This window comes from Bos javanicus, chromosome 20 (assembly GCF_032452875.1).
Source record: "Bos javanicus breed banteng chromosome 20, ARS-OSU_banteng_1.0, whole genome shotgun sequence".
NCBI lineage: Eukaryota > Metazoa > Chordata > Mammalia > Artiodactyla > Bovidae > Bos > Bos javanicus.
In genome coordinates this window covers 58,411,983-58,425,556 of record NC_083887.1, presented here as the reverse complement: position 1 = coordinate 58,425,556, position 13,574 = coordinate 58,411,983, and the positions used below count along the sequence as shown (strand labels likewise).

General features: G+C 49.1%; 1 protein-coding gene across 6 annotated transcripts in view; it reads left to right on the top strand.

Annotated features, from left to right (window-relative positions):
* TRIO (trio Rho guanine nucleotide exchange factor) overlaps positions 1–13,574 on the top strand; it is a 362,510-nt gene that overhangs the window by 307,381 nt on the left and 41,555 nt on the right. For all 6 annotated transcript variants that reach the window (XM_061393858.1, XM_061393857.1, XM_061393860.1 and 3 more), the window contains 2 exons: positions 9,028–9,320; positions 10,835–11,005. In XM_061393858.1, the coding sequence (XP_061249842.1) occupies positions 9,028–9,320; positions 10,835–11,005 (464 nt within the window). The remainder of the gene's footprint in view (positions 1–9,027; positions 9,321–10,834; positions 11,006–13,574) is intronic.

Sequence of the window (13,574 nt, the reverse complement as noted above, 5' to 3'; positions counted from 1 at the left end):
CTACATAAAAGAAAGGGTGATTAACTGCATTGAACTCATAACAAGACAGGGGTTTGAGAAACTGCCAGATTGCCCGGCATACCTGAAGGCCAGGCATACCTGCTCAGACCCTGTGCAGTCTGTACTAAAATGGTCTGATGGTGTTGTTTTTGGCCCCGGGGTGTCCTTGAATTAATCTTTCTCTAGCCCTGCGCACTAACTGCTAAATAAATACCTCCTGAAGTCCTTGAAACCAGAATTGTAAGTTAGCACTTTGCTGTGGGAGCCTGCCGAGCTCTGAGCTCAGCTGTCCCTGATGGAGTTAGTATCAAGACAGCGCCCTGTGGTTCATTTGACAGATATTTTGGAGCACCTACAATGGACAGGAAGACGGGGCTATCTTTCTTTAAAACTAACCAGCTAAAATCGTTCTAGAAGCCTCGGTGAAGGAGACATTGAAATGTGAGCTAGCTTTCCTTGGGAAGCCTCCGAGGGTTGCGTGTCTGCCTCTGTGTGGTGGTCGTGCCTCACCAGGCTCGACAGTCATCAGTGATCGGTGATGGTCCCGTGTGTGCCTTTGGCTGATGCTGCAGAGCTCAGGGCGCCCACTGCAGCAGAGCCTCGGTGACAGTGGCCAGGCTTTGCTGTCCCCGCTGCTCTTTCCTCCTGCTCTCAGCTCGGAAGCTTGTCTTTCTGACGGATCCTCATACAGCTCGCACCCCCATGCCTTCTGTTTGCTTGCTTGTCTTTTGCGGTTTCTTCTTCTGTGCAAAAAATGTGAGTACCGCCTCGTGTTTGGGTGGCACGAGTGGTAAAGAATCCGCCTGCCAGTGCAGGAGATGCGGCTTCGATCCCTGGTTTGGGAAGATCCCTTGGAGAAGGAAATGGCAACCCTCTCCAGTATTCTTTTCTGGAGAATCCCATGGACAGGGGAGCCCGATGGGCTATAGTCCATGGGGTTGCACAGCGTCTCACAAGACTGAGCAACTGGGTGCATGCACGCGCACACGTACACACACACACACACACACACACAAACACACATATGTTGATAAAGACCATTTGTGTTCCTTTCCCACAGCAGCCTGGTCAGGAATCACATTCACCTCACTGTCAGGAAACTGGAGACGTGGCAGAGACCCACACCCAGTACCTGCCAGCCACAGGCTGGACCCACTGCCCATTGCTTTGAATGACCATGACTCTGTGAAGTCTCACTTGAAGGGAAAGGCAGGCCATGAACTCTAGAGATACCGCCTGACCAAAGCAGCCGCAACCTCTGCCCACGGAGGGAGGGAGTGAAGGCAGGCAGGAGGGCGTGTCGGTGACTTGTTCAGACTCGGGGCGGGGGCAGGGGGGAGCTGGCGGTTCAAATTCAGGTGACAGCATCCTTGACCACCCAGTTTGTACTCTGGGATCCTTAGAAACATCCTGGAGCCCACCCTTCCTCCCATCGTGAAAATAAGGAGAGGGTTAAAATGAAACGTGATCCTTTTCTCAGTCTGCAGCTAGCAGGATATGGGCCCTTTTCCTTTTTTTCTTACATTAAAAAAAAAAAAAAGGCTTTATTAATCACAGATGTCTGACTGTAAGACTGGAGGTCTTGAGGGCGGTTTCCCTTCTCCCAGCAGCTTGGGGCCATGTGCATTCCGGGGTTGGAGCTCTCCTATGTAGGGCCGGGGGGCAGGGCTCCCCCCTCCCCTCCTCTCTTTAGCTTTTTTCTATATTTTAAGAAGAAATCTGACATGGACTTTGGGTGAACTCTGACTTCAGCAAAGAACCATCTTTGTGGAGTTGTGTTTCCTTCAAAATAAGAAAGAAACTTTGATTGATTCCCGACTCAGGGCTTTAGCAGCTCACAACCGGCTTCCTCTTGTAAACACACAAGCATCTCTCTAAACAACTGGGACACGCTGACAGTATTTCTTTAGGCTGGAGTTTACCTTGTCCTCTTAATGAGGGATAAGTTACTTTTTAAAATGGAAACACAATGAAACAATTCACCTAGATTGCTCCTGTCACCCTTCATACATCTAAAGATGATGTTGAGTATATCCTGATTACCATGGTTTGTTTTCAGCTGCTCAGTCGTGTCTGACTCTTTGTGACCTCGTGGACTGCAGCACATCAGTCTTCCCCATCCTTCACCGTCTCCCAGGGTTTGCTCAAACTCACGTCCATTGATTAGGTGATGCCATCCAACCAGCTCATCCTCTGTCGTTCCCTGTCTCCTCCTGCCCTCTATCTTTCCCAGCATCAGGGTCTTTTCCAGTGAGTCGGCCCTTCTCATCAGGTAGCCAAAGTATCAGCTTCAGCATCAGTCCTTCCAATGAATATTCACGGTTGATCTCCTTTAGGATGGACTGGTTGGATCTCCTTGCAGTCCAAGGGACTCTCAAGAGTCTTCTCCAACACCACAGTTCAAAAGCATCAATTCTTCAGCGCTCAGCCTTCTTTATGGTCCATCACCCACATCCATGCGTGTGGAAAAACTGTAACTTTGACTCTGTGGACCTTTGTTGGCAAAGGTACCGTGCTAGGCCTGTGATGTGAAGATGATTCATCCAAATCCCTTTTTCTGGGGACTCAGAGTTTGCATGCATGTCATCTTGGGGGTTCTGTGCTACCAGCTTGTCATGGCAACATCTTGTGTTTGCAAAAGCACTTTACAGTTTGTAGAACTCATTCATTTCCATTCTCTCAAGTAATCCTGTCATATGAGGAGGAAATTCAGATGCCAGGATGTTGGCCTGGGTCAGGGCTGCCGAGGGGAGGAGCCGGGCTCAGACTCAGACCCGGTGATGAGCCCGGAGTCTCTCTGACATCCTCGTCCTCAGCTGATTATCCACCTGGACCTTGAATCAGCGGAGTTCCCCCAGGCTGGAAAGAGGAAGACATATCCCCAGCAAGGCGTGATAGGAACACGGGCACCCTCGTAGACGTGGAATGTGGTGACAGGGTGGAGAGGCAGCAGTACTGAGTATTGAGTCTTTTTTTTTTTTCTTCCAAGAAAGTAGAAGTTGAGGGGAAGGCAAGCCACAGGGACTGAAGATGGAAACAGGAACGGTACGGTTTCTTTGAGTAACATGTTTTCCATCATACTTCTCAGGCAAGTTCAGTTCCACATCCTTCTCCTGCCCCCACGCCCACACCATGGGCGTGGGGGCAGGGGTGTTGGTATGCCCCCTGCCCTCAGCACACGCTCACGGGCCTGACTCCACACCACAGTGAAGCACCACATAGCACAGGCCGGAAAAGCACACAGTTCACAAACTCGGGAGCTGGACCACAGTCAACAGGTGTGACCTGTAGCTCGTCTCAGAGCTGGTGGGATAGAGCACCGTGTCTGGACGTCACCATTCACGGTGGTCAGTGACAGCTGTCAGAGAGTTCAGGCGAGGAAATAGCCTTCAGCTGGTAATCGATTCACTGACTCACTAATTTTTAAACAGAAACTTATTGGGCCCCAAGGATGTGCTAACTAGGCATGTAGCTGTGAACCAGCCAGACCTGGCACCGGCTGGTGTGTTCCTGGAGTCTGAGGTCACGGTCCTGCCTGACAGCTGTTGTTGTTTAGTCACTGAGTCATGTCTGACTCTTTGTGACCCCATGAACTGTAGCCCGTTAGGCTCCTCTGTCCATGGGATTCTCCAGGCAAGAATACTGGAGTAGGTTGCCATTCTCTTCTCTAGGACATCTTTCTGACCCAAGGATCAAACCCACATCTCCTGCATTGGCAGGCAAACTCATTACCGCTGAGCCTGACAGTCCCCCGGCTACAAATGCTGTCATGCAAGGGAGACACGGAACCCTGGCCACAGGTCTCCTCCCCAAGATGACTGTTGTCATTGGCCTGAGTCGCCCATAATCCTCGCAGAGAGGGGGTCTCCGAGGAAGGGGCCTGCCCAGCAGCGCTTGAGCTGTGCCAGGGCCTTCTGACACAGTGTGTCCAGCCACTGGGAGCTCAGCTGGGGGAGGCACCTGTGTGCAATCCAGCCATTAGGGGCCTCCCAAGGAGACCACCTGTGTGTCATGTGACTGATGCTCAGTCACATCGGAGACCTCAATTCTACTTGATGCCATTAGGACACGTTATTAAAGTTGGCATCAGAGCAGTTGGTCTAGTGGTCAGAATCTGTCCTTCAGATGACGAAAAATAGTAGGCCCTTTATTTCCTTTCTCCCTGGGTTAGCTAGGAAAGAATCCACCTGCAATTCGATCCCTGGGTTGGGAAGATCCCCTAGAGAAGGGAAGGGGTACACCAGTATTCTGGCCTGGAGAATTCTATGGACTATATAGTCCATGGGGTCACAAAGAATTGGACACGACTGAGCAACGTTCACTTTTATTTCCTTCTATAAATGGCAACCCATCCGGTATTCTTGCCTAGAGAATCCCGTGGACAGAGGATCCTGGTGGGCTGCTGTCCATGGGGTCGCACAGAGTCAGACACGACTTAAGCGACTTAGCATAGCATTAATGATTGATTTAAGTAATTTTTAAGTGTTTTTAAATTCCTGATTTATGCATATGTCACAGTCTGGTAAAGAGCTTGTAAATGGACTGTTAAAATCCATTGATCTGGGCAAAATGAGTCTCTAGTTGAAAAGAAAAAAATAAGATTTACTGGTTTTTTTCTTTTCAACTTAAGAGACTCAGTTTTGCCCAAATCAATGGGTTTGTGTGTCCAACAGTGTAAAGAATTAAATATTATTGTTAAAAACAAACTGGAGAGGGAAGGAATTTATCTGTTTGTTCTACTTTGGGGTTATTTTTTCATTGCTAATCACCTGAATTATGACTCATTAACCAGACCTGCACAAGAAGAAATACCTGCTAATCTTAGAGACAGGTGAAGAAACTTTCCCTCCACATTTTCAGGCTTCTGAAACGAAATCATTTTCCAAGGTAAAATTTTTAAAACAGCAAAATTTCCTTCTTAGTTTGTAAACCGCTGTTAGCATATTTCTGAGTCATAAATATTGCAGTTAAGTGAAATAATGTCATTAAGTGATAACAAATAGCAGCTCGAGAAGAGCACCTCTGCTCCCTGGGAACACGATTCATTGGGGCACTGGTGAGCTCGGACCTTGGACAGCTCTGCCTTCTCCTGGCTCTAGGCCCGACCGCTCAGGTCTCGGCCACGTTTCTAGTGCTTGACCTGCCAACTGAGGGAAAAAATCTCTTTTGAAACTACTGCTCAAAGTGCAGCGAACCATCCTGTGCAGCTGAGCCTACATAGAGACGCTCAGAAGTGACATCTCTGTTTTTCTTTTTGAACCATTTTTACAACCAGCAACACCTGCATGAAAATTCGTATCGTGTGCTGCGTTGCTCCCGCGCCACGTATCCCCAAGTGCTGTCTTTTAGGCACAGAAACACATGGAAGTTCCGTTTGTTGGCTTAGGTGGTGTCCCCATCACTTCTGTTTATTTTCTTTTTAGTATTTATTTTTTCGTTGATTTACATAGATGATTTACAATGTTGTCTTAGTTTCGGGTGATTCAGATACATATATGAACTTTAAAGCCTCTGCCTGTAATGCAGGAGAACTGGGTTCGATCCCTGGGTTGGGAAGATCCCCTGGAGAAGGAAATGGCAACCCACTTCAGTATTCTTGCCTGGAGAATCCCATGGATGGAGGAGCCTAGTAGGTGAGATGTATATATCCCTCTCTCTATACATATGCTCTCCCATCACTTCTGAGGTGTGGGTGTTCTGCTGATGAATGTTAAGGCCTGCAGTCGATTTGGTTTCATTTGGTGAGTCAGCCTCTGCTTTTCCCTGCCTCCCTCGGCTCCTGGGGCATGACGGAGCTCCGTCAGGATGCTCACCACGTGTTGGGGAGGCCCTGCCACCTTCACGGTTCTCTGGTGCGGTTGCTCAGCTGAGGGAACATAAGGCTGTGAATCAGCATCGCTGTTTCTTTGGGCTGGAATTTCTGCTGTTTCCGGTCCCTGTGAGGTGCCTCCTATACAGCCGGCACTGTGCCAGGCCCTGGGCACACCTGAGGGGACAAGTCAAACGAGGCCCGCACCCCCTGGGAGCTTCCGTCCTTGTGAGCTCGTAATGTGTTATTCAGGCCCAGCTCCAAAGGCCAGCTTCAGTGCTGCCTCTTGCAGGAAGGCTTCCGTGACCCCTCTACTTGATTCCCCTTCTTCTCACTCTTCCAGGGTTTGTACTCGCTTATAGCATGAAGGGTCACAGTTTTGCCTGAATGACGGTTGTGTGATCATTGAAAGCACTTCAGGCGGGTCCCCAGGGTGAAATTTATTTAATAAACCCTGGTGGGTTTATTCATCTCCATCCAGTGGCAAGTACCAGGCTCGGCTCTGAGTCCCAGCACAGTCAATGACGGTGAAACATGTTTGCACCTACCGGGGCAGCCCAGCGTCTTGTTAGTGTAATGTTTAGTACTTAGAAACACTTCAGCTGAATAAAGTATCACCTGACACATGGATCGTCCAAGCCCTCCCCTTCCCTGGTCTCCCTGTTGTCACAGTACAGGAGTCCCCAAGAGCAGGGACCCTCTGTCCTGTGTCAGCCCCTGAGAAAGTCCCCAGGAAACTCTGACTGCAGGCCTGGGGTCAGCTTGATGGCCTGGTTCTCCTGCCTCGTCCCTGTGGCGCCTGAGGAGCACGAGGCTGACATGGGAACGTTTCAGTCACACTTAACATAAAAATAAATAAAAATATATGCATCAAACCCGAGTGTCCTGCATTGGCAGGCGGGTTCAGACACACGTACTCCCACACAGAGGGAGAAAGGATTTTCTCTTAAACAGAACGCTATATTGATTAGTTCTGAGCTGAAGTCGCCTCTGCAAAAATGTAGATTTTTAAGAATGAGCAATCCTGCTTGAAGTGCATCATCTGTTTACAAAAGATCATACCCTCTCTGCCTGCAAGGCTCGACCAAGCAGGGACAGGGCTGAGGTGGACACCGCTGTCTCGCCCGGGCGAGTGTGAAACTGCTATCGACTCTTGTGCATGTAATCACGGGATTGGGAGGAATTAACCCCCTTCTGTAGCTGCGGCACATGGGGGTCTCCAGGGCCACAGAGGTAAATACAGCTGAAACACGTGTCTGTATCAAATCATCTTTTTAAAGATTGTTTTTAAGACTTCGAAAGGCTGGAAGAAAACGACACGCAGAGTAAATGATCTTCCTCATTCTGGTCCCTAAAGAGAGGCGTTTTATTCCATTTCACAGTGGGGCTGTCCTCCCAGATCCAGGGCTCAGGACAGGGCCGACAGGTCTCCCAGGTCACTGGCTTTCTATGTGTGAAGTCACATCTCCTGTCACTGCACAGAGCTATTGAGTGTCGGCTGTTACCTAAGTTTGTTCGACAGCAAAAGCGATCAGTTCAGGGTTGACTGTATTTAATTTTCAAATCCCATGAGGATGTTCATTGGGGTATATTTTCAAGTAACATCTTGGTTATTTGAAGTTATTTCTTTTTTAAATGTGTTGTTGTTTTTGTTCATGGTTGTTGGTATCAACTCCAGCACCTCAAAGGAACTGTGTTGAGGCTGAGAGCAGGGGCTGCACATTCGTGTTTCATGGCTGGGAACAAGCAGGACCAGCCAGCTTTTACCCTTTCACAGCAAGCTTTCTAGAAGTGTGCTGTTTGTCACAATGATGATTTACCAGGTCACATGCATGCTGAATCATACATGCACATACATATACATATTAATACATTCAAGCATATTGCATTTTATTGCATTTTTTTTTCCGCTTCACAGAACCTGCTTTTTAAACTAATTGATGGTTTGTGGCAACTCTATTGGGCGCGTCTGTGGGAGCCATTCTGCCAACGGCATTTGCTCACTTCATGTCTGTGTGTCACATTTTGTTGATTCTTGCAATTTTCAAACCCTCTGCCAGCAAAAAGATTATGACTGACTTGAAGATTCAGATGATGGTTAGCATTTTTTTTAGCTGTAAAGTATTTTTTAGTTAAACTATATGCAGTTTTTAGACAGTGCTATTGGACACTTGAACAGTCTAATTTGGAGAGAACCAAAAACTCATGTGACTAACTTTATTGTAGTATTTTCTTTATCACAGTGCTCTGAAATCAAGCCCACAACACCCCTGAGGTGTGCCTCCACTTTATTTATTGAGTGGTACTTTTATTCAGTGGGAGTGAGTCAAACTAATATATTTATCCACCAGGATTAGTCTTTAATTTCCTTTAAATTCTTCTTTAAGCCCTTCTTTCTCTTGGTTCTTGTCTGTCAAGAAAATGGGTGAAAATAATTCAAACAGTGTGTCCTCCGATGTCTGTGATATTTTAAGCGATAGTGACATTATGAGTCTATGCAGCACTGATGCTGATTGTCAGCATGGGTGACTCAGGTTTTGCGGGCGGGGCACAGTACACGTGGAGAAAAATGATCTCTGGCAAAATTCAAGTTCGGGAACCATTTGATCGGTGAACCCACGGGTTGGATCTCCTCCAACACCCCGACCCCCAGGGCAGAACCAGGGGCACAGCTCCCAGAGGTCACTGAACTTGGCGTTCCATTGGGCGGTGCCACACCAGTGGACCCAGTGGCACCGAGCGGGACCTCCAGAGGCTTTGAAAGTGAAAAATGAAAGTCACTCAGTCATGTCCAACTCTTTGAAACCCCAGGGACTATACAGTCCATGGAATTCTCCAGGCCTGAATACTGGAGTGGGTAGCCTTTCCCTTCTCCAGGGGATCTTCCCAACCCTGGGATCGAACCCAGGTCTCCTGCGTTGCAGGTGGATTCTTTACCATCTGAGCCACCATGGAAGCCCAAGAATACTGGAGTGGCTACCTGGTTCCCATCTCCAGAGGATCTTCCCAACCCCGGGATCGAACCCAGGTCTCCCTCATTGCAGGCGGATTCTTTACCATCTGAGCCACCAGGGAAGCCCAAGCATACTGGAATGGGTAGCCCTGTTCCATTCTCCAGGGGATCTTCCCAACCCCGGGATCAAACCCAGGTCTCCCACACTGCAGGCGGCTTCTTTACCAGGCCGCCAGTCACATTGGCTTCTCTCTCTCACTCGCAGACTCACTGTCCGTCTCCAGCAACGACGCCAGCCCGCCCGCCTCCGTGGCCTCCCTCCAGCCCCACATGGTAGGGGCGCAGAGCTCGCCAGGCCCCAAGCGCCCGGGCAACACGCTGCGTAAGTGGCTGACAAGCCCCGTGCGGCGGCTGAGCAGCGGCAAGGCGGATGGGCACGTGAAGAAGCTGGCGCACAAGCACAAGAAGAGCCGCGAGGTCCGCAAGAGCGCCGACGCCGGCTCGCAGAAGGACTCGGACGACAGCGCGGCCACCCCGCAGGACGAGACTGTGGAAGAGGTCAGGGTCTGCGGCGTCTCCCCTGCGAGCCCTGGGCCCAGCGAATAACCCTCCTCTGGTGGTTTTCCGGGTGTTTCCGGAAAGAACCGGTGTCAGAGCCCCACAAAATGCATTTAGCAGTGTGCTGGGGCCCGGGATCCACATGTGGCCTCTGATCAAGAGATCAGAGGACTGAGAGCCCCCCCTCCCCAGGCGTGGGGGCACCCCCTGCCTGCTCCAGGAGAAAGTGGTGCCCTGCTGCCCCAGCCCCTCCACCACCTCCATCACAGGCAAAGCCTGGGGTGGCCCCCCCACTCCCCGACCCTGGGGATGCAGAAGATCTAAGGAGTCTCTGGGTTAGCCCTCAGCCATGTAGTGAGTGAGGGATAGTCGCTCAGTCCTGTCCGACTCTTTGAGACCCCATGGACTGTAGCCCACCAGGCCCCTCTGTCCATGGAATTCTCCAGGCCAGAATACTGCAGTGGGTTGCCATTTCCTTCTCCACAGTAGGGAAGCACCAATTTTAGACTTGGAAGGACTGGGGAAAGCCTGCATCCTCCAGTATTTCCACTACCAGACCTGCCCCCATATTTATGTATATTCATACTGACCTCTTGTCCTGAGTAGAAAACATCCAATTATTTTGTTAAGCCAGTAGTAAACACTGCATTATTCCCATGTCATCAAAGATAGATGTATGTAGGCCAACCAGGAATTATTTTTAATTTCCTTTGGAGAGGAGGGACCTTAAAATTATACTGTAAGGAATGGAATTTTTTCATGATCCCCAAGATGGGTCTTCAGTAATGTGGTGTTAGTGAGGGGCCCTCAGAGTTTTTAATGAGGATCCCCATCCCCCCGGTTCCCCACGGACTCAGAAAGACAAAGGCAGAGAGAATGGGGGAGGAGGACAAGATTGGTATCGTTTAATTTATTTTGCAGATGTGTGGTTTCTGCTGCTTTTCTCCTGGGCCTGTTTTTGCCATGGGTTTTCACTGGAGCGTATGATTCATTTATGTCCTCATCTATCTGTTTAATATACTGGGTCCTCCTAATAGAAGTAAAAAACTGAAGTTTTTTATAAAAGTAAGACTAGGGAAAAATGAATGAACTACATTCTTAAAATACACCTTGAATTGTATTTTTCTTTATGCTCTCATGATTTCAGTGAGTTTTACTTGAGCAAAAAGTAACAAAAAAGTGAAATACGAGACCAGAGAAAACAGAGGGTGATGGTTCACATTTTTTAACTTTTCTTTAAAATTGGCCTCTTGAAGATGAGACGTGTTCAGAGCCTAACGGTTGACATTGGCAGTCCCTTTGCAGACACTCCCGGCCCTTCCCTCGTCCAGCTGGCTGGTGACGGAGCTGGCGCACTTTCAGGAATCAGAGTTCCCATCAGGGTTGGAAGGGGCTTGTGCCTGGTTTCTGCTGTCAGTTTCCATCTCCCGTTAACCCCCAAGGGCTCAGTTTCTATGCCCGGACACTGATACTCAGGGCCAGGTTTTCACGGGCGAATGTGGGTCTGCTTTCAGAGAGGCCGGAACGAGGGCCTGAGCAGTGGCACGCTTTCCAAGTCCTCATCTTCGGGCATGCAGAGCTGCGGAGAGGAAGAAGGGGAGGAGGGGGCCGACGCCGTGCCCCTGCCGCCGCCCATGGCCATCCAGCAGCACAGCCTGCTCCAGCCGGACTCCCAGGACGACAAGGTAAGGGGGCCGTGGCCACCCCAAGTCAGGAGAGGGCCCAGCGGTTTGCTCCTGTGCCCCAGCCTCAGAGCCGGACATAGAGAGCAACCCAGGCTGTGAAAAGGCGTCTGGAACACGTGCTGGTTTTCCAGGCCGAATTCTGCCTGCCTTCGCCCCCCCAAGCATAGATAACATAGGCCGTGCGTTTTGACTAGGCTGTAGGAACACGCGCAGTCTCCCCTACAAGTGTGCTTGCATAAGTACCTTCAGTGCATTTTTAATGGATGTTTTCCTAATTGCTACCTTTCAAGTCATTTTAATTTTTCTCACTGTCCTGACCAGGACCCCTGAGTGGACAGTCAGAGAAATCACTGTCCTGCCTGCGTGCGTGGTTTCGTCCCAAACACACACGAGCCCAGCTGATTCTCTGTGTCAGGTGTCTCTGCACGCAGGTGTGGTTTTCAGATGAGACCGTATGGCTCTCCAGTCCCTTTTTTCCAACACGGCCAACATCTGGATCAAACCGGAGTTTGTCAAAGCTCAGGAGTCAGTTCAAGGTCACGAGTCTCCTCTTTGGATGTATTCGGGCCAAGTAAACCTTTATTTTTTGCTTTCTGGGTTTTCCTGAGTTCTTACAGGATCTAAAATTACTTTGTACCTCCCAGCGGTAGAACCCTAAAATATCAAGAAGGAAACCTGATAACTGGCTTGTACATCCTCTGGTGTTCCAGCCCAGCCTGCTTCTCCAAACTGGCAGGTGTTGAAAACCACGCTATGAAGTCATTACTGGTGATTTTTTTTTTTTTTTTTTTGGCAGAAACCGAGTTTTCTGAATAAAACAGACGTTTTCATCAGTCTTCCCCCGTCTTCACTTTTTTCCTTCCCTGATTCCCTCCTCCGTACTAACACGGTCACCACTCGCTGGATGGCCCGTGGGTGCTGACCCAGGCTCCGCCCAGCCCAGTGATTGACGGCCCTGAGGCCGAGGGTGATCACACGTCAGTCTTAACCTCAGACCCCTCCTCTTTAGAACTCTGCCGCCTACTCTGCCAGGGCTCTCAGCGCGCAGTGGGTCTTAGCAGAGGAATGTAGCTTGGCTTTGAGTCCCGAGTCTGGGGATCATCCGAGGCGCAGACCCCATGCTGCAGAGGGGTAGGGTGGCCTGAGATCAGAGGAGCTCACCTCTCACTGCCCAGAACAAACCCACCGCCAGGCAGCAGGGCTCTGAGAGCTCCTCAGTGGTTTTGTAGCATTCTAAGCCATACCTTTCTGAAGGCAGAAAACTAAAATTGGGTAAATCAGAATGGTTAGCCAAACAGTGAGGTGCCAGGCCTGCTTGGCCTATTCACCAAACCAGGAGGGTGTTTTTCTCCATTTAAAGTGTGGATGGCACTATATTCTTCTGAATTGCTAAAATCACTTTCTGGTTATTGTATGACCTCATTGGGTATTATCCATAGAAGTTCTTCTTTTACAAAAATCGATAGTGATGTTCCCAGAGAGTATATTATCTTGTGACTAATATTTTGTTTTGTTCTGTTCTCTCTTTTTGTAAACTTTCACTGCAGCATTATGTTGACTTGTGTTCTGTGTCTGTTCTGGCTCAGTTTCCTTACCTCTCCATTTGAATTTTTTTTCCCTTCTTTTCTTCACCTCATCTTCCAGATTTCATTAGACCAAGCCAACATTTGTTTTGCCAAGTGCATATCTGGATCCACATTGTAACTGCCTCATTGTAAACGTTTAGATCCGTATGTGTCTGCCGTGAGCCATGCATCGTTAGGACAGCTAGCCGTGTGTTGCATGCATCTCTGCTGTCCTTAATATGAAGCAAGGTTCATATTACACCCCTCTTCTAGTTTCCAGTAAATTAACGGTGCGAGTAATCCGCAAACACAGCGTGTTTGCTAATTACTGAAACTTGAGCTCAGTAGCCCCTCCCGCAGACCCCTTACCTGTCCGCCCTGTACACCCCGACTCTAGCCGTAAATGGCATCCGATAGCTTGTGAGGCCACAGAGCTCCTGTCCTCTGCACTAATCTGGGGAAATGGATGGCACAGAAAATGGTGAGCTTGTCCCCCTCCTCCCTGTCTGGCCAGTGCTCCCGGCTCCTTTGCTTTCCTTCCTTCTTTCTTTGAACCCCATCCGCACAGTAGAGCCATTTTTAGTATCCTGTTTTTGGTTCCCGATTCCTTGAAGGATTCATTCACTAGCCCTTAAGCCTGTCACTCTTCTGTTGATCTCCGTCTTTCCCTCCTTAGCCAGTAGCCTAGCCAGCAGTTGAAAAAAGAGTTAGAATCCTCCCCCATGCCCAGTCACCTCTTTGAGAAACATTCTGATGGGACATGGCTGCAGATTAAAACCAGACTCTGTCTGCTTTCCACATGTATCCCAGACAGGTCTTATTTAGTGTTTCATGTCAGAATATTGTAAATTTTAAAAGATGGCTTTAAATAAATGCAAACAAAGACAAACTCGTGGTCTTTTGGTCTGGAATTACTTTTAAAAAGAGGCTGAGCTTGCAGGAGAATTTTCCGTCTGTCCAGTGACTAACATGAGGCATCCCCCTCCCCCCTCTCTTTTTCTCAA